Source organism: Myxocyprinus asiaticus, chromosome 17 (assembly GCF_019703515.2).
Source record: "Myxocyprinus asiaticus isolate MX2 ecotype Aquarium Trade chromosome 17, UBuf_Myxa_2, whole genome shotgun sequence".
In the NCBI taxonomy this organism is placed as follows: domain Eukaryota; kingdom Metazoa; phylum Chordata; class Actinopteri; order Cypriniformes; family Catostomidae; genus Myxocyprinus; species Myxocyprinus asiaticus.
Window position 1 is genome coordinate 18,285,549 of NC_059360.1, and position 21,682 is coordinate 18,307,230.

General features: G+C 37.0%; 2 protein-coding genes across 3 annotated transcripts in view; both read left to right on the forward strand.

Annotated features, from left to right (window-relative positions):
- Positions 1-3,216: 3,216 nt before the first annotated feature.
- On the forward strand, positions 3,217-8,267 carry LOC127455037 (kinesin-like protein KIF3B). The gene is made up of 8 exons (XM_051722585.1): positions 3,217-4,950; positions 5,047-5,148; positions 5,246-5,368; positions 6,486-6,604; positions 7,066-7,182; positions 7,274-7,373; positions 7,644-7,801; positions 7,907-8,267. Exons 1-8 carry the CDS (start codon positions 3,511-3,513, stop codon positions 8,004-8,006), a joined length of 2,259 nt encoding a protein of 752 aa, XP_051578545.1. The 5' UTR covers positions 3,217-3,510; the 3' UTR covers positions 8,007-8,267.
- A 1,657-nt stretch (positions 8,268-9,924) lies between these two features.
- LOC127455030 (putative Polycomb group protein ASXL2) overlaps positions 9,925-21,682 on the forward strand; it is a 29,305-nt gene continuing 17,547 nt past the window's right edge. Inside the window, exons 1-4 of one of the 2 annotated variants that reach the window (XM_051722563.1) lie at positions 9,925-10,088; positions 15,425-15,507; positions 17,175-17,283; positions 18,098-18,242. In XM_051722563.1, coding sequence (XP_051578523.1) covers positions 10,032-10,088; positions 15,425-15,507; positions 17,175-17,283; positions 18,098-18,242 — 394 coding nt within the window. In that variant the 5' untranslated portion in view covers positions 9,925-10,031. Of the gene's footprint in view, positions 10,089-15,424; positions 15,508-17,174; positions 17,284-18,097; positions 18,243-21,448; positions 21,605-21,682 lie in introns of those variants that run through there. The other variant, XM_051722564.1, reaches the window with a different exon arrangement.

Here is a 21,682-nt window from a genome sequence, read left to right on the forward strand (position 1 = left end):
CAAACATCAAGTAAAAGGATGAGCTCTGAACATCACCACACAACCATTAACTAACAGTTGTGACAAAAACAACAAAAGCACAGATCAAATCTGCAAACTGCTAAAACTAAGCCTAAAAAAAGTATTAATGTCGCAACACTGGGAGCAGATCAGCACCATTGTTTAATATGAAACTGTAAGTAAAAACAACTTTGTTCAACTACACTGGGACAATATTTAGGGTGATAATGTTTGTCTAACATGTTTAGATTCAAAGTAATTTATATTTCTTAGTCTCAAAGATTTTGCAATAAATAATGCCGCGTAAACTGCCATTGAATTCAACATATGTTTTTGAGTTAAGGTGACAAATACATGTGTTAATTCAACTTAAGTATTCAAATTGATACAATGTCATGAAAATTGTTCATTGTGTCAACTCAAAAAAGCACTTTAATATAATATCAAAAATATTGTTTACATTGGAACAGACTAAAATAAACAGATAAATTGACTGAACTCAAATTCCAGTAGAATGAGAGAAATCATTACATTTATTTGGGTTAAAACAACATCAGGGATAATAATGTGGATGGATGGAGACTGTAGGCCTAATATCTTATTTAGCACATAATAAATGAGTGTTAAAACTATCCCGGACGAGTGTTACAACAGTATCCAGACCAGCATGAGGGCAGCTATAACATACACTATATTGCCAAAAGTATTCGCTCATCTGCCTTTAGACGCATATGAACTTAAGTGACATCCCATTCTTAATCCATAGGGTTTAATATGACGTCGGCCCACCCTTTGCAGCTATAACAGCTTCAACTCTTCTGGGAAGGCTTTCCACAAGGTTTAGGAGTGTGTTTATGGGAATTTTTGACCATTCTTCCAGAAGCGCATTTGTGAGGTCAGACACTGATGTTGGACGAGAAGGCCTGGCTCACAGTCTTCGCTCCAATTCATCCCAAAGGTGCTCTATCAGGTTGAGGTCAGGACTCTGTGCAGGCCAGTCAAGTTCTTCCACACCAAACTCGCTCATCCATGTCTTTATGGACCTTGCTTTGTGCACTGGTGCGCAGTCATGTTGGAACAGGAAGGAGCCATCCCCAAACTGTTCCCACAAAGTTGGGAGCATGGAATTGTCCAAAATCTCTTGGTATGCTGAAGCATTCAGAGTTCCTTTCACTTGAACTAAGGGGCCAAGCCCAGCTCCTGAAAAACAACCCCACACCATAATCCCCCCTCCAACAAACTTCACAGTTGGCACAATGCAGTCAGACAAGTACCGTTCTCCTGGCAACCACCAAACCCAGACTCGTCCATCAGATTGCCAGATGGAGAAGCATGATTCGTCACTCCAGAGAACGCGTCTCCACTGCTCTAGAGTCCAGTGGTGGCGTGCTTTACACCACTGCATCCGACGCTTTGCATTGCACTTGGTGATGTATGGCTTGGATGCAGCTGCTCGGCCATGGAAACCCATTCCATGAAGCTCTCTACGCACTGTTCTTGAGCTAATCTGAAGGCCACATGAACTTTGGAGGTCTGTAACGATTGACTCTGCAGAAAGTTGGCGACCTCTGCGCACTATGCACCTCAGCATCCGCTGACCCCGCTCTGTCATTATACGTGGCCTACCACTTCGTGGCTGAGTTGCTGCCATTCCCAATCGCTTCCACTTTGTTATAATACCACTGACAGTTGACTGTGGAATATTTAGTAGCGAGGAAATTTCACGACTGGACTTGTTGCACAGGTGGCATCCTATCACAGTACCACGCTGGAATTCACTGAGCTCCTGAGAGCGGCCCATTCTTTCACAAATGTTTGTAGAAGCAGTCTGCATGCCTAGGTGCTTCATTTTATACACCTGTGGCCATGGAAGTGATTGGAACACCTGAATTCAATTATTTGGATGGGTGAGCGAATACTTTTGGCAATATAGTGTATGTGCTCCTTGTCTTCACACACTAATTGTGGAAAATAAAAACTACACTGTAAAAAAAAAACAAACAAAAAAAAAAAAATCGTTGAGCTAACTTAAAAATTCAACGCAACATGAGGCAATAAGATTTTAGAGTTCTCTCAATGTTGTTTGAGTAATTGCTCTCAGTAACATTGCTTTGTTTAGTCAATGTAAATTTCATTGTTCACTCGATGCAAGTGAACTACTAACTTCTAATTCAGCCAACTGATAATTCACAACATAAGAATTTTAATTTCATCATTATTTAAAGTACTTTTTTTATGAAGTCACCAGCCATTTTTGCCTCTGAAAATAAAAGTATCTCTTGCGAGATAAGATGGCATGAAAAATTGATTGATATAAACACACAATAGACCTCAATCCTTACCACACAAACCTCAATAACGGTGACAATCAACAAACCTCATTAAGTGAAAAGATGAGCTCCTGACATCACCACTCAACTATTAACTAATAGTGCCAACAGTGCCAAAAAACATACAAAACAACAACAACAACAAAAAGCATAAATAAAGTCAGGAAACAGCAAGGAACAAGCCTAAAACACTAACCGCATAATTTATTCATGTTGCAATGCATGCTGGGAACTCACACATCAGCAACACTGTTCAACATGAAATTGTTCGTTCAGACAACTCTGTTTGACTAGTTGGGACAACATTTGGGGTACTATTGTTGGTCTAACGTGTGTTTTTATATAGATGCGAAGTAATTTACATTTTGAGTTTCTGTGACTCAAAAACCCCCATAAGCTTGATGAAATGCAATTTCATTTTTTACATTGTATGTATGTTTTTTATATTTATTTTGTTGGTAGACAGACAGAATGCATCTCATGTTAAAAAAAAAATGGCATGTTTTTTTTCTGGCCAGTATTTGTGCAGTATAGCAAAAAGTGTTACAACCTAATCCTAATATGTGACATTTTCATAGAGGACGTTTAAAGCCGACATTTAGTTTAATCCTCTACCGTAAGATTACAAAAGTCTTTATCTCCAAACAGAACATTAGGTTGCATTAAAAATCATAAACTGTTTAACTATAATCCATGATTGTGTTTTACTATAGGCAATTAATTATTAATTACTAAATCAACGCTAATCGTATCATTGAACCACTGCAACCGATTCAGAATGCGTCACCATCTCACGCGAAAAAAAACTGATAGTCTACCTATCAGCTATAGCCTTGCGCGCGTGTGAGCGTCACTTGCGCTCTCTATTGTCTGTGACGGAGCAGGGTGTGTACTGACAGAGCAGATGAGAGATGCTCGCTTTCTGTGGAGCTCAATGAATGGAGCTGCATGTTATGATGGAGCCTTATCTCTACCTTGGGCGTTGGACCAAGATGTTTTGCGCTAAGTACGTTTTCATGTGACGGAATTGTATTCGCCTTATTCAGAAAGGTCTTTTTTATTCTGCATGGCAATGTGCGCATCTTATGGCTAATCACTGCGTTTTCACGTTTCCCATCGTCCATATGTGACATAGCAGAATATTTAAAACGCAAAGGCTTTGTAAATAATTTTCAGAAAGATGATGAATAGAAACAGCCCGTTGAGACCACGCTCCATGTCGATTGGCAAAAAATCAGAGGCGGTCAAAGTGGTGGTGCGGTGCCGCCCGTTAAACAAGAAAGAAGAAGCGATGAATCACGACAGAATTGTTGAAGTAGACGTCAGACTGGGACAGGTGAGCGTGCGTAATCCAAAATCATCCGGAAGCCTCATGAAAACGTTCACGTTTGATGCAGTCTACGACATGGGTTCAAAACAAAACGAGTTGTATGATTATGCATGTAAACCTCTCATTGAATCTGTTTTGCTTGGTTTCAATGGAACTATATTTGCGTATGGCCAAACTGGCACTGGCAAAACATATACAATGGAAGGTGTGTCCACCAACCCGGAGACAAGGGGAGTCATCCCAAATTCATTTCACCACATTTTCACTCAAATATCCCGATCTCAGAACCAACAGTATCTTGTGAGAGTGTCTTATCTTGAGATATATCAAGAAGAGATAAGAGATCTCCTGTGCAAGGACAACAACAAAACACTAGAGCTCAAGGAAAATCCAGAGTTAGGTGTCTACGTCAAAGATCTCTCATCTGTGGTGACCAAAAACATAAAGGAAATTGAACATGTCATGAACTTGGGGAACCAGTCAAGATCTGTTGGATTCACCAAGATGAATGAGCGGAGCTCAAGATCACATGCGATTTTTGTGATAACTGTTGAATGCAGTGAAATGGGCATTGATGGTGAGGAGCACATTCGTGTTGGAAAGTTAAACATGGTGGATCTGGCTGGCAGTGAGCGCCAAAGCAAGACAGGTGTACAGGGACAGAGGTTTAAAGAGGCTACCAAAATAAACCTGTCTCTTTCTGCCCTTGGAAATGTTATCTCAGCCTTGGTGGATGGGAAGAGTACCCATGTTCCCTACCGGGATTCCAAACTCACCCGCCTGTTACAGGACTCCCTTGGAGGCAACGCCAAAACAGTTATGGTGGCCACAATTGGACCAGCTTCGTGCCACTATGATGAGACTCTTACCACACTGAGGTATGCTAACAGAGCGAAGAACATCAGGAACAAGCCAAAAATCAACGAGGACCCCAAAGATGCACTGCTTCGTGAGTTCCAAGAGGAAATAGCCCGTCTGAAGTCGCAGCTTGAGGAACGAGGGATGCTGGCCAAAGCAAGGAGGAGACAGAGGAGAAATAGTATGCGGATGAAGAGGAGTATGAGTAGTGGAGAGGTGGAAACTCCCAGAGAAGGACAGTTGGAGATTGCCAAGACAGTACATGAGGAGAGTGTAGAGGAATATTGGTGGAGGCAGCAGATGGCACAGACCTCTGCCAATTACAAGTCAGATTTCCGCAGGAAACTTGGCACATTAGATGAGAAAGTCAAGACTGTGGAAGATTTGCTGAAGGAGCAACAAGCAATGGAAATCATGATTGAAAAGTACAAGGTTGGTTTTCTCCGCTTAGCTATTCTTTTCAAGCAAAGTTCTAGATCATATTAATCATATCTTACATATTCTATTGTGTGCCATGATTGTTTGTAGGCTATGGAAAGTAAACTTTTGGTTGGAGGAAAAAACATCATTGACCACACCAATGAACAGCAGAGAATGTTGGAACTGAAGAGGCAGGAGATTGCTGAGCAGGTAAGAGTAGTGAAGAAATAACCAAAGCATACCTGTTGTACAGTATAAATGCATTTCAAGGATCAGAATACGATACGTGTGTAATAAACACTGCTAGGAGAGAAAAGAATTGGAGATGCAACAGCTGATGTTTGAACAAGATGAAGAGACAATTGAACTGAAAGAGACGTTCTCCACGCTACAGCAAGAGGTGGAATTTAAGACCAAGAAGCTTAGAAAGGTGTGTAATGCCACAACTCACACACAGTACTCGCTGTACTACATACTAACATATAAATTGGGCAAATTATATTTTTGTTATTATCCAACAGTTAAGTATTGATATTTAGGACCTTATTGTATCAAATATCACGGTATATGTTTTATGTGGCCGTTTCAGACATGACAAAGTACTTCCTTTAGTTAGTCTCTTCAATGAGCCTGTGTTCAATCAATAAAATCTTTGTTCTTCTTTGTCAGGTTTAATTTTTGTTTTTAACATGGCAATATTTGATGCCTATAGTTATCAGGAAGAACTTCAGACAGGATTTAAGACAAAAAGGTTTATTATATTACAGAAGCTAAGCTGTGACCTGTGTCTTAAATTTTGTTTTGTTTTTCCATTTTCCATCTGTTTTTGTTTAAAATTTTAGAGCTTTTTCATAGTAAAAGGGATAGTTTACCCAAAAATGAAAATTATTTCATCATTTACTCCCCCTCATGCTATCCCAGATGTGTATGACTTTCTTTCTTCTACAGAACATAAACAAAGATTTTTAGATGAATATTTCAGCTCTGTAGGTCCGTACAATGCAAGTGAATGGTGACCAGACCTTTCAAGCTCCAAAAGCCACATAAAGGGAGCATAAAAGTAATCCATACAACTCCAGTGGCTAAATCTATGTCTTAAGAAGTGATATGATAAGTGTGAGTGTGAAACAGATAAATATTTAAGTCCTTTTTTTTAATTTTTTTTTTTATACAATAAATCTCCACTTAGTGAAAATGAAAGTGGAGATTTATAGTAAAATGATTTAAATATTGATCTATTTCTCATCCAAGGTGATTGCATCACTTCAGAAGACATATATTAAACCACTGAAGTCATATGGATTACTTTTATGCTGCCTTTATGTGATTTTTGGGAGCTTCAAAGTTCTGGCCACCATTTACTTGCACTGAGAGGACTTAAAGAGCTGAAATATTCTTCTAAAAATCTTCATGTGTGTTCTGCAGGAGAAAAAAGTCATGCACATCTAGGATGGCATGAGGGTGAGTAAATGATGGGAGAATTTTCATTTTTGAGTCTTTCATGCCTTTCACCCAAGTCAACATTGCATTGGTTGTTCATCTCACAGTTTTACAGTAAGCTGCAGTTGGTGAGGTCTGAGATTGGAGATATCATCAATGAACATGTCACAATGAGACAAGAACTGGAGCAGACAATGAATGAGCTGACAAGAGAGATGAAATTCAAGTATGTCCAACACCTGGCCTCATACTCACAGATTTACTCAGAAATATACTACAAAAACATACAATCCTTGTGCATGCATAGACATATGGAATGATATTTGTGCCACAAGCACTTGAATTTGAATTGTAGTACTTAAAATTGAATATGCATTTTGAACTTGGATTACATTAATCTGAAATTTTGTAACCTGAATCAGTGTAATAAAAATTTTAATATGAATTTGTGCCACATACATAGGAATTTCACATTTAATGTAATCCGAGTTTAAAATACATATTCAGTTTTAAGTAAACATTCAAATTAAAGTCCTTGTGGCACATATATCATTCCATTAAAAAATGCATATTCAAAATTCAAGGCCTAAAATTCAAATTCAGGTAGTGTTACAAATATCATTCCATATTTATGTTTATGTTGTTGGCTAAACACATCTTGTTCTTATCGCTTGTCCTTTTCTCCAGAAACCTTATAATCGAAAACTTCATTCCTCCTGAGGAAAAGAATAAGATTATAAATCGCCTTCATTTTGACAGCGAGGAAGACCAGTGGAGAGTCTTACCAATTCTCCCTTCAGAAAAGTGAGTGAAAGAATAGCACTGTTCCAAATATTACAAGACATTTACGATGATATGCTTCTCTTACAATATTTTCTTTTCTCAATTTTTCCAGTAACTCACCTCTTGTCAGGCAAAGGCCAACTTCAGTAGTGGGATACAAAAGACCACTTAGTCAGTATGCTGTGGCATCCGGTTCTCCTTCAAGATACAGGGTTGGTATTGTGTAGAGATAAGAAAAAAAATTATATGTTGAGTGTCTTTGGAATAGTATGAAACAATAATGATAATTTTTAAAATGTATTATCTGGTAATAATTTTGTAACTTTTTGTTTAAAAGTTTATCAATTAGCAAAAAATAAAGAAATGAAATAAAAGAAGTCCACCTGTAATGGTAAAAAATAAAACCTTCATTCAATATTTGCTAAAAATATTCATTCAATATTTGCTAAAAAGCATTTTTTCCCCCTTTCTTTCTGGCACAGGCTGAGAACATCATGCTTCTGGAACTGGACATGTCTCAACCTACCATGGTTCCTCTTGACCTTCAGAGGTCAGACATAAGGACCCAAGACTTGATACGTGACTTTGGCCATTATAGAAAGAGGACGACTGCATCACGGGTCATGAAAGCCAGATCATGGTGAACAACTTGCACGTTTCTCGTCCACTATTGACAGTATTCATCTGCTACCCAGAATGCCAAAATTGTCAGCATTTAACCCTTATTTTTACCTTCCTCCTCTAGGTGCCAAGGGCCAAGTCAATCTGCTTCTTCTTCAACCAACTCTGGGGAACAATGTCCAGCCTCTACAATGGGGGCTTGTGCGGCAACCCAACAACCATGAGCATTAATCATGCAAGGAATATAAGCATAGAAAGCACTTTTAATTATTCTTTTCTCTTTTAATGAGCTTTAAGCTAGTTTGTCTTTTGCATCACTCTGATTTAGCTTTGGATTTGCGCACGGATTTTAAGCACAATTGTCTCCTGTATACTTGAAAATGCTAGTGTATCCTGTTTAAGCTTGTCGTTTTTAAGTGATGTCATTCTTGAACAGAAATGCAAACAATAAATGTATCATAAACAAATAATCTCTCAATATGTGTATAAAACTATTACCTGCTCTATATACCACATATAAAGTTTAAGTATAGATTAAAATTAGCAGAAGTTTTATAATTGACAAAGAAATAATGTAAGAAGTAAGGTGTTTGAAGTAAGGTGTATGTTTTGTACATATTCAGGTTTGTAGAGGAGATCAGCAGTTACAGAAATACTCAAACCAGCCCATCTGGCACCAACAATCATGCCACAGTCTAAATCACTGAGATCACATTTTTTTTCCCATTCTGATGGTTGATGTGAACATTAACTGAAGCTCCTGATCCATATCTGCATGATTTTATGCACTGCACTGCTGCCACACGATTGGCTGATTAGATAATCGCATGAATAAGAAGATGTAAAGGTGTACCTAATAAAGTGGCCGGTGAGTGTATATATAAATATATACATATAGTGGCCCCAACAATTATTTGGAAACTTAAGCCACACTTAAAAGTTTAAGAATGTAATTGCATTAGATAACAAAATATCAAACCATAATTTGATTGCTCTAAATTTTCTCAGATCTTCACTTTTCTAAACCATTTTTAAATTTTTTTTTATTACTTTTAACCAGCTGGTCCAAATGTCATATTAAAGGGATAGTTTACCCAAAAATAAAAATTCTCTCATTTACTCACCATCATTCCATCCCTGATGTGCATGACTTTCATTCTTCTGCTGAACACAAAGATTTTTAGAAAAATATCTCAGCTCTGTTGATCCATCCAATGCAAGTGAATGGTGACCAAAACTTTGAAGGTCCAAATGCACATAAAGGCAGCATAAAAGATCACAGAGCTCTGTGTAGGGCATCAATTTGGCCAGCGTGGGCCCTGCCCACACCTATCATATCACTTCTGAAGCTATAGATTTATCAACTGGAGCGTATGGTTTACTTTTATGCTGCCTTTATGTACTTTGGAGCTTCAAAGTTTTGGTACCCATTCACTTGCAATGTGAGGACCAGCAAAGCTGAAATATTCTTCTAAAAATCTTCATTTGTGTTCAGCAGAAGAAAGAAAGTCATACACATCTAGGATGGCATGAGGGTGAGTAAATGATGAGAGAATATTTATTTTTGGGTGAACTATCCCTTTAAGTGGAGGCATAAAGTCATTTTCCCTCAAGTTCTCACTTTCCAAGCAGAGTAACCACAGGTGTAGCTCATAAGATTAACTTTGGACAAGTTAATTAATGTAAGGACATGTTAATATATAATTTAAAACCTAACAAACTTCTTTAAGTAAACCCGTTTTGAATGAAGACGCGCTTACGCTATCTGTATTTAAAAATGCCAATATTCTGATATGCAATCATTCATACATTTTTAAGTATTTCTTAAATGTCCAAATACTTAACGTATTTTTCCAATATTATGAGTATTTATGAATATTCAAGAATGCATGCTCGCCACCTATTGACAACGATAATCTAACACTGAAACTAAAGCTAAAATTAGAGCGACTTCTAAATGCCTTTAATGCAGATGTATACTATATATAGCTACTATGTACACACTTGTGTAACTAATTGTACACGTTTATACAAATCAAAACAATGGCCTGAGGTTAGGTGGTTTCCCCTGGAGTCTGGACTGTCATCGTACAGTAGATGACGTTTCCCAGAGGGTCACGTGATAGGTGTCTTACAGTAAAACCCAATATGGCAGCAATGGTCGGTCTTGCACGGTAACTAAAGCAACAACAACTCTTTCTACAGCAACCTGTGAAAATCGGGTCGATTTTGCCCGACCGACCGCAGACATGAGGGAAAGACAGAAGAAGAAAAAGGGGAGGACGTGGGCAGAGGCCGCCAAAACGGTAAAACGAAAGACTTCTTAAGCGTTTGTTTGGCTTGTTTTCGTCCTGTGCTCTCACTTGTACAACTGTGTTTATGAGTTCATGACCCGCTGGTGTAGGCGAAGTGTTGCGCATGTATTTCGCGGCCTGGTTTCGGCTGGAGCTACAAAAGTGGATTTAGACCCGTACACTTTAAAGAATGGCATGACGCGCGCATTGCACGTTTTTCTGGATAATTACGTTCCATTTAGGAACTTTTTCATCCGGGTCGTGATTTGATGGAACGATTGACGTTCGTGCTGTCTGCTGCTAACGCAGCGCACTCATGTAGACTACTGACACTTCGCTGCTTAGTCTGTTAGCTTAGCTCACCTAAACACAAACAACACAGTATTTTGTATTTAACCTAGCGAGGACACATTAATATGATTCTTACTTTGAATTCGACCGTGTTTTCTGCTGTAAACTGTCACAACCAGCGACCGTTTAAGCTGGTCGTGTCGGCATAGAGCAATGTTTGCGGCGCTTGTTTACTTTAGTCATAATTCATGTTGAATTCAGTCAAACTTCCCGTATAGCTCTTTCATAACTTCATGTAAACAATGTATTTGTTCTGCGATATCTTTTCAAGATTCAACCGAAACTCAACATATATTCACAGTTTCACGTTATGCACCTGTACCATGGTAATAAAGTACAGACTAATAAATAAGTACAATTAAAAGATGTCAAATTATTCATTCAAAGTTCAGTGAAGCTCCTTTATTTGAATGAAAGATAGCACAAGCACCGTTAAAGCAAAATAAGTTACAAACAGAAGTTTGTTAGGGTTTACATGTTAAAACAATGAGTGTAGGCCTACAGTATTTGGTCTCTTTCTGGTTGTCAAACTCACCCTGATATCACATGTAGGTCACCTAGACTTCTATTTGATGTGTGTGTGATGAGAGCGTTTGCTCATCTGCAATACTTCTATAAGACTTTTCCTCGCCGATGTCAAAACAACATTCATCAGATGTCTTTGAGACGTTAATGAAGTAGAATGTAGATGTGATGCTTTCCAATTGAAACGCTCGATATGTACATGTGCTATCTAGGTTTGTAAATTATGTCCATTTTAAAATGAGTAAAGTATAGCATAATTTGTTTGCAGATGCCAGTTGGTTTGATATTTTCTTGCAAATGAAATGGGATTGCTATACTTTTTGTGGGAACTGTACAGCAGATGCATCCCAATAAACTGAGTTTCATACAAGCTGGATAAATGTGCTTTATTGATCCCTGAAGAAGAAAAATCCAGGATGAATGAAATGAACGCCGGATGTTAGATCATGTCATCACCGAGACACGGCAGGGAAGAAACTGCCTTTCTTGGGCCTTGATCCAGCCGCTGACTTCATGTGTGGCTTAAAGCCACAGATCTCTGGAATGTCTGGAGTCTGTCTGCATTTCCAAAACTCCTAAAACACAACAATGCAAATAGAACGTCTCATTGCATGTTGATCATGCAAATGCAACTGCAGATATTTGCTTGTTCGTGCTGCACATTGCATACATAGAAACTTGTGAATCTCCGGACGCAAGAATATTATCGTTAATAATAATATTCCGTTAGAGATCTGTTTTAAAATAACTACACTCTCGGAGATACCTAGAGTGACTTTAGAGTGTAGTGGGTATCTCACCCAAATTAACATGTTTTTTTTCTAACTAAGTAGTGGTTTCTAGTCAGAAGTAATGATAGGCCAATGTATTGGCCGATAACTGCCTGATTGTCCAGTTAACAGAAGTGGTCATGTGGCCTAGTATCAGTTCAAAAATGTAATTACAACCTTGTCAATGGATAGTGCATATATTTTGTTTTCAGTTATTTAAAAAAATTTTTTTGTTGGAATTTTGCGCAAATACGGTTTAAAAAACTAAATAAATAAAATTCTGCTACTAAAATGTATGTAATTTTAATTGTAAGAGAATGTAAAAATGCTATGGTAAAAAATATGTTATACAGTAAAAAATTATAATATATTTAACATGATAAAAATTATAATAATTATATACTTAAGGCAATACATGTCATTGTTTTATGGTAAAATATTGTAAATCTTTTGTTTTTATATGTAAAAAGTATGATTTTACTGTATAATTTTATGGTAAACTTTTGTTAAATCTGTGGTGAAAAACAATAATCTGGCGTTCCCAGAAGTCCCTGCGTGACCTATCACATTTCATTATATTTTATGGGAATGGTTATGTTTCTTCTTATTTTTAATATGTTATATACATTGGTGTGTTCTGTGTCATATTTAATGTAGTTTAGTTAATGTTTACTGCATTATTTTAATTTCACATGTTACCCTGATGGTGTTCATTGTTTGTGTGAGTGACACTGAACACTGTCTCTACATGTTTATTGGTCATTGCTCCTGGAATCGCCACTACTGATGAATTTCCTGTCATCATGTGCCCTTCTGTAATTACTACAGTGATTAACAATACATTATAAAGTGAAAAGCAGATGTTTACAGTTTCAGAAGGTTTATCAAGTTTATTATTTAATAATATAAACGATGGTAATGCACCGTAAAATATACAGGCATCAAAATTACATCCCGTAAAGCCTGAAACGTGGTTACCGTATTTTTTACGGTGAAGTTCTGGCAACCACAGCTGCCAGTTTTTGACTGTAAATTTAACAGGATTTTTTTTTTTTTTTTTTTTTTTTTAAACAGTGTATTGATTATTAAGACTTGGAAAATATGTTTCTGTGTATGTGAAAATGTTTATTTTTCTTGTTGTTTATAAATAGTGCTCATTTTTTTAAATAAGAAAAACAGGTTAAAAATTTGAAAGTTGATTTTGAAAGCTGCCATTTTTTTTTATGTAGAGTACTTGATTACAAAATGACTTGAAATGCCCATCTTTTTTTTTTTTTCCTTTCTCCCAATTTGGAATGCCTAATTCCCAATGTGCTTCTAAGTCCTCGTGGTCGTGTAGTGATTTGCCTCAGTCTGGGTGGTGAATCCTGGTTGCCTCTGTGTCTGAGACTGCCAACCCACACATCTTATTGCGTGGCTTGTTGAGCATGTTGACACGGAGACATAACGCATGTGGAGGCTTCATGCCATCCACCGTGGCAACCACACTCAACTCACCACACACCCCACTGAGAACAAACCACATTATAGCAACCAGAGGAGGTTACCCCATGTGACTCTACCCTTCCTAGCAACCAGGCCAGTTTGGTTGCTTAGGAGACCTGACTGGAGTCACTCAGCATGCTCTGGGATTTGAACTAGCAAACCAGCGAACTCCAGGGGTGGTAGCCAGCGTATTTTACCACTGAGCTACCCAGGCCCTCTGAAATGCCCATCCTTACTTTAAATCATTCATGTGGCCTGATAGTTACTATCAGGGACTGAAAATGTTCCAAGGAACGAAAACCAAAAACTATTTTTTATTTTTTTGCAAAAAAGGGAACGAAGACCCTTTCAATTGTTCCACTGTGAAAACGTTATTTTTAAATGTTGGTAACTGCTTCATTTCATTCCGATGTTTTTTTTTTCTTGAAACCAAAGTCTAGATGGTTTATTACAGTGAAATTACAGAATTACATAACTGTCACGTGTTGTGGTGGTGAAGATGAAGAAGAAAGAGGCGAGAGATCTATTTGCAGACTTTAATGAAGATGGAGATATATATAATAACATGGCGTGCCATAAACAAACTATCACAAGTCTAGATCAACGAGAACTGACAAAAAATGAACAACGCTGGAGGGTATTTATACACAACAGAACTAATGAGGGGATGGCAGACAGGTGAGGGTAATCAGGAACAAATGGAGGTGATAAGGGCATTGCACTATGGGAAATGGAGTCCAGGGGGAAACTTCAAAATAAGAGTCCATAGAAACAGGAGGGAGACAACGTGACAATGACTTCCTGTTGCCCCCCAAAATTAGGCTTTTCTATTTTGATTCTGAAGGAAACTGCTGCATCACACATTTCTTTGCCTTAATGCATGTTGTGGATGTAGCCTTCTGTGACGTGCTGAAGACCTTTTAGACTATATAGAATTAACCATATATAATTACAACATATAGATGCATGATTAATCCTGATACAAGTAAAAATATTGAGGTAAAAATACATTTCTTAGTTGTTTTCTACTCTTCACTGAATTATTGTTTGATAAGATGCATTGATATAGATTTGATGCTGCTGGGTTTTGACTGAGAAGCAGATCTGTAATTACAACAAATAATTAAAATAAAATAATGAAATAATTATTACATGGTTAAAATAAAACAATTCAGCCCGCATAAGATGATGTTTAGTCCAAACACGACCAAGCAGTGTGTGTGTGTGTGTGTGTGTGTGTGTGTGTGTGTGTGTATGTGTATATGCAGGAGAGAGAGAGATTTTGGCTAATAATTGATTTTAGATGGCCAGATGTATATTAGAAATATTTTAAATATTTTTGGGGATGTATTTGATCTTAAGAATACATTTTTTGATTAGAAGTTATTTTATACAGTATATGCTACTGTATACTTTGTTTGGTATGATTTCTATGCTGATTATTGCTTATATAACTTATCACTGATCACCCATCCTTGGCACTGAGTACTGTCATTAAAAAAAAAAAAAAAAAAAAGAACTATTAACCATTCTTCAGTTTCATTCTAACCGGTTACCAATTGGAAAGGAGGCAGCGGAGCGCTGGAATGAGAATGAAAAAATACAGTTTTCGCTCAGAACGAACCGAAATGAAAAACATTTATTTTTTAGTCCCTGGTTTCTACGGTGATTAACAATACATTTTAATGTGAAAAGCAGACTTTTATAGTTTCAGAAGGTTAGTACAGTATATCAAGTTTATATCATTTAATACTATAAACGGTAGTGAACCGTAAAATATACAAGCATCAGAATTACATCCCGTAAAGCCTGAAAGATGGACACCGTATTTTTTTTTCTGTAAATTTCTGGCAACCACTGCTGCCAGAATTTTACTGTAAATTTAACAGATTTTTTTTTTTTTTTTTTTTTTTAACAGTGATAGATCTGCATAATATCGGCCACCGGTCTCTCTAATCTCCAGAGATATCAGTATTGGCATCAACCATTTAAAAACAACAACAAAAAAAGCAGTGATAAACCATCAAAATCTTTTTAAAAAGAGGGTTGTCTGCTACTTTGAGGTCAACAAATAAAAGAATTTAAAGGCATTGCCGTCTAACCAAATCACTTTTGAACAGACCATCAGATATTCTACTTGATTGTTTCTTTGTGGTTGCTGCTAAAGTGTGAGTCAATACTGAGTTGTTCACTTGTTCCCATAAATACTGTTCACAGGTTCTGGAGAAGTATCCGAACACACCGATGAGTCATAAAGAGATCCTACAAGTGATTCAGAGAGAACGACTCAAGGAGATAAGGTGAGGTCATTCTCCAGATGTTTGTCCACATGTACAGATTCTTTATCAAATAAGCAATTTCTTTATTAAATACACTTTATTGTTTCCAGTTCAGGTTATGTACCACATATGCTGTTTTTTATTTTATTTTATTAATTGTCTTGATATATTTTTACAAAGCCAATTTATTGCACCCACATATCTAATTATCACATTTCTTTTTTGTTTAATTACTCTGTTGTCTTCCAGAAGGTAAGATTATACAGTAGTATACCCCCCCACCCCCACCCAACTTACTAAAATCCACTAGCCAATCCCTGTGCATGTTATTAACCTGTCCTCAGTTGACACAGCATGCAAGGGACTCTTTAAACCACAAGAGAGAGGACCTATGACCATGACATTTACCATAGTGCATGTCCTCTAAAATAGCTAGTGGCTGGGTTTGTTGTTGCCAGTTTTGCTTCCGATTGAAGATTCTCCAGAATATCTCCTGTACTGAATGTGTGACCCCTATTTATTCTTCTTAAAGGAAAAGTTAACCCAGAGATAAAAATTCTGTCATTATTTACTCACCTTAATTGTGTTCAAAACCCAAATCACTTTATTTCTTACACAGAACAGAAAAGGTGTTTTAATGATTACCGCGAGCCGTATTTTGAATACAGTGGCAGGGAATAGTGCCTAACTTTGCTAGAAACAATGCAAGTTTTCGAGTGAACGCGAACCACCGTGAACAAGCTTCTTTCATAGCGCCTGTGAATGTGCAACGAACGTCAAAATTGTTACTGAAAAATAACTTAAATGTTGAGTTGTTTCTTTGAAGGTCATATGCCTTCAGAAGACTTGTAAAATGATGCACGAGCAGCATGAATACTTTAAAGCTTTACTTTAAAGCTGCGAACTTTTAAGCTTTAAAGTGAGGCACTGTCCACTTCTATTTTATTGAAAAGACTGCTTGCAATATTCATTAAAACATTTCTTTTTGTGTTCCACATAAAAAGTCATATGGGTTTGGAACGACATAAGAATGAGTAAATTAGGACAGAATTTTCAACAATTTTTTAAGCCTATTTTAAAATCAGTTTGATTCTTTATTCAATATTAGTAAGATCAATAATGGACAAAAGCTATTATAATTATTAGGGAAAACTAATTCACATGCAAATTATAATAAACATTTTATGTCCTTTTATACATTTATTTTTAAACTCATTTATTTTGCGTATAATTTCATATTTAACTGTCTTAAAAGAATGCAAATTTAGTATGTCAGCAATGACTTCTCAGTAGGTAGCAAAAGATATATAAAAAGTCAGGCAGTAGGGTAATTGAATGCATGCTATTAAAAAAAAATACTTACAGCACTTTTCCATGCAATATTGACTCTATTTATTTATTTATTTATTTAAATGGCTGTGAACTTAAACATTACTCTGAACTCCTAACAAAATTAAATTGTTATAACGTTGATTTTGCCAGATCAAAATCCAAACATCAGAATATTTTAAAAACTTTAGACCACATTCAGTCAAATCTTTAGTAATGTAGCATGTTTCCAGTATTCTCTATATATTTATATGCATAATATAAGTCAAAAGACTAGTGAAATATGATCATTTGTTTCAGTTTCTCAGTTGTGTGAAAGCGGTGACATTGATTAAACTTGCTGATTTTTCATTATTCAGTGGGACTTCCCCTCTTGCCTGTCTCAATGCCATGCTCCATACAAACTCACGTGGAGAGGAAGGGATCTTCTATAAAGTCCCTGGTCGAATGGGAGTCTATACACTGAAGGTTGGTAAATATACTTAAAGGAATAGTTCACACAAAAGTTTTTGATTTTAGCAAATAACAACTTGTGAATAATGCCATAGCTCCAGCCAAAGATTCTAACAGGTGCTAAGCCTGAGCACATGTTTTCCATTGCTTTATTTAGTTTCTAAAGTCTAGAGGGTTATGTTGTATAACACATTGGAAGTTTACTGTGCTGATTATAAAATTTTCTCCCCAATTTGGAATGCCCAATTCCTAATGCGGTCTAAGTCCTCGTGGTGGCGTAGTGACTCAATCCGGGTGGCGGAGGACAATTCTCAATTGCCACCGCGTCTGAGACCATCAATCCACGCATCTTATCACGTGGCTTGTTGAGCGCGTGACTGCGGAGACCTAGCGTGTGTGGAGGCTTCACGCTATTCTCCACGGCATCCACGCACAACTCACCATGCGCCCCACCGAGAGCGAGAACCACACATTATAGTGACCACGAGGAGGTTACCCCATGTGACTCTACCCTCTCTAGCAACTGGGCCAGTTTAGTTGCTTAGGAGACCTGGCTGGAGTCACTCAGCACACCCTGGATTCGAACTCGCGACTCCAGGGGTGTATTGTACACATTTTTTAATGATTACATAATGTTATCATAATAGACCACACCTGTCAGTGATGAGATGATTTAAATATGCTAAATATGCGTTGTATGGTCCTATTTATCTATACTATGTATTAATTAACATACCAACACTTTGATCAGATTCAAAGGGGTTGTAGGACTGCATTGAAAATTAGTATTCGGTCTTATTGTGTATGGTTTGTGTTTACGTATGAGCAGAAGGACATTGCAGATGCGGTGAAGGAGCTGTCAGAAGAGGCCTCAGAGGACAGCAGTGATAACATGTCTGATACCCGATGCACAGAAAATAACAGCACCACCACCAACAGCAAAGATGGCTGCAGAGGAAGGTGGAAAAGGAGAGGTAACACATTTTCTTATGTCATTACTGGCAAATCGAGAACTATATAACGATATAATTTACCCAAAAATTTTATGCAGAATGATAGTCTCATTCTATATGACAAAAAAAGATGCAGTGAGCAATGTGTTTTCCACCGCTGGAAACTTAATTAAAATGTCATGGAAATTCTTCTAGTTGTGCTGAGCTCTAAAATATTTAATCTGCTAACTAATGCTCTCATGTAAAATAAAACATTGCTTGCAAGGTGTAGTGATGTCTGATATGTGAGTGGATTGTTCTTTTGAGTCAATTCTTTTTTTTTTTAGTGAATTGGTCAAACTGGTTCACAAATCATTCTGAATTGGTCTGAATCAGAATGATTTTTTAGAATCCTTATCCAGTAATCATAAACAACTGGAAAGGCCATGGAGAAGTCATGGGAATAAATCCAAAAGTGTGTGAACCCCGGTATTTACAAATGACTAAAAAGCTCTACAGTCAACAGTAAACTGGATGAGTTGGCTAAATCAGAAATCCTCACTAAATAAATAATGTCCATTATGATAGACTAGGATATTTACACGATTTAAAAGTATTTGTGTTTGTAATACCTTATCAAGTAAGCTACAAGATTTGTTTTATATTATAAATTAATTAGTGGTCAACTGATATGGCCGATACCAATATCTACAGAGCAGGGTGGCCGATATATAGTGCATAATACAATTTAAAAACTTAACTCTGTGGAGCCACCGACAGGTCCAAAAGGGAGCGCTATGTTGCGAAAAAAGTTTACGTTTTAAAATGTTAAAATCCCCCGATACATAAGTCAGGCATACAGTTGAAGTCAGAAGTTTACATACACTTAGGTTGAAGTCATTAAAACTAATTTTTTAACCACTTAACATATTTCATATTAGCAAACTATAGTTTTGGCAAGCCGTTTAGGACATCTACTTTGTGCATGACATTTTCCAACAATTGTTTACAGACAGATTTTTTCACTTTTAATTGACTATATCACAATTCCAGTCGGTCAGAAGTTTACATACACTAAGTTAACTGTGCCTTTTAGCAGCTTGGAAAATTCCAGAAAATGATGTCAAGCATTTAGACAATTAGCCAATTAGCTTCTGATAGGAGGTGTACCTGTGGATGTATTTTAAGGCCTACCTTCAAACTCTGTTCCTCTTTGCTTGACATCATGGGAAAATCTAAAGAAATCAGCCAAGACCTCAGAAAAAAAACTGTGGACCTCCACAAGTCTTGATTCATCCTTGGGAGCAATTTCCAAATGCCTAAAGGTACCACGTTCATCTGTACAAACAATAGTACGTAAGTATAAACACCATGCCATCATACCGCTCAGGAAGAAGACGCATTCTGTCTCCTAGAGATTAATGTAGTTTGGTGCGAAAAGTGCAAATCAATCCCAGAACAACAGCAAAGGATATTGTGAAGATGCTGGAGGAAACAGGTAAACAAGTATCTATATCCACAGTAAAATGAGTCCTATATCAACATAACCTGAAAGGCTGCTCAGCAAGGAAGAAGCCACTGCTCCAAAACCACCATAAAAAAAGCCAGACTACAGTTTGCAAGTGCACATGGGGATAAAGATCTTACTTTTTGGAGAAATGTCCTCTGGTCTGATGAAACATAAATTGAACTGTTTGGCCATAATGACCATCGTTAAGTTTGGAGGTAAAAGGGTGAGGATTGCAAGCCTTCCCAACCGTGAAGCATGGGGGTGGCATCATCATTTTGTGGGGGTGCTTTGCTGCAGGAGGGACTGGTGCACTTCACAAAATAGATGGCATCATGAGGAAGGAAAATGATGTGGATATATTGAAGCAACATCTCAAGACATCAGCCAGGAAGTTAAAGCTCGGGTGCAAATGGGTCTTCCAAATGGACAATGACTCCAAGCATACCTCCAAAATTGTGGCAAAATGGCTTAGGGACAACAAAGTCAAGGTATTGGAGTGGCCATCATAAAGCCCTGACCTCAATCCGATAGAATATTTGTGGGCAGAACTGAAAAAGCGTGTGTAAGCAAGGAGGCTTTCAAACCTGACACAGTTACACCAGTTCTGTCTAGAGGAATGAGCCAAAATTCCAGCAACTTATTGTGAGAAGCTTGTGGAAGACTACACAAAACGTTTGACCCAAGTTAATTTAAAGGCAATGCTACCAAATACTAACAAAGTACATGTAAACGTCTGACCCACAGGGAATGTGATGAAAGAAATAAAAGCTGAAATAAATCATTCTCTTTACTATTATTCTGACATTTCACATTCTTAAAATAAAGTAGTAATCCTAACTGACCTAAGACAGGGAATGTTTTCTATGATTATTTGTCAGGAATTGTGAAAAACTGAGTTTAAATGTATTTGGCTATGGTGTATATAAACTTCTAGACTTCTAGACTCATATCAAACTGTATATCAAATGAAAACTCTAATTCTCAGGAATGCGACTGTACAGTTTATTTGGCTGCCCTAATACCACAGTTTGAAAGATTTTCAAAAGAATCACAAAGTGAAATATGATATTTGTAAAACATCAAATACAAATGTCTCTTTATGCAGCGATCACTGCTGCTGTAAGCCCCAAATAGCTACTCTTACCTTAGGCAGTTTTCCTCAACATGAGCCATTTTTTACTTGTCTGTCAATTTGCTTGTGTGAATAATCCAATGTTATATCTTAGATGTCCAGAACAAAATATGCAGTCCTGCAGTAAATATAGTAAATACAGTAAATATATATATATATATATATAATTTCTATTCATCAAGTAAACATAAACAATATTATTTATTAATTATTGGAGTCTTTTTTTAACAATACTAGACAAGATTATCTGCAGATTTTGTAGCTGACACTAGGTGGAATTACCACTTCTGTTAATGTGCTTATCACATACAGCAATTAGCACATGCCAATCATCTCAAAATGGCCAAATATCGGCTGATAAATCGGCCTGGCCAATATATCAGTTTGAAGGGAACAGTATGTAAATTTGGTCACATGATCAGTGTTAAAATTCATGACTCAAATCATTCACTGCTGGGCATAGAGTCACTGCTGGGCCAAGTCATATGTTGGCTCTTATACAGTATGTGACCTCACTTTTAGGTGAGCTGTGCCCCTTTCGAACCATATTATTCTTTGAATGCAAAACATCCTTTAAACAGGAAATTGTTTTTTTTTTTGTTTTTTTTTTTGCGAGATTGATACCACTTCCTCATATATGTGAGAGCAGTGTGAAGCTAGCCAAACGCAGGCTTTACTCCAAGCCATCTTGCAGAAACTTTTAAAATACATTTTTGAGAATAATGCTCTCTAACGGAGTGAATTCATGCAGAAACAAGTACTGTAAGTAAGACTTTCATCTTGATGTAGTATTGGAAATGTGAGGATTGTTGTGTCATAGAGGAAGAAACAAACTCTGCA

What these genes read in the sequence shown, in the direction of transcription:
- LOC127455037 (XM_051722585.1), top strand. Translation starts at nt 3,511, where the DNA reads ATGATGAATAGAAACAGCCCGTTGAGACCACGCTCCATGTCGATTGGC. An exon ending in GGCAGGAGATTGCTGAGCAG is followed by an intron (nt 5,149 to 5,245) that starts GTAAGAGTAGTG and finishes AAACACTGCTAG; the next exon opens with GAGAGAAAAGAATTGGAGAT. An exon ending in CCAATTCTCCCTTCAGAAAA is followed by an intron (nt 7,183 to 7,273) that starts GTGAGTGAAAGA and finishes CAATTTTTCCAG; the next exon opens with TAACTCACCTCTTGTCAGGC.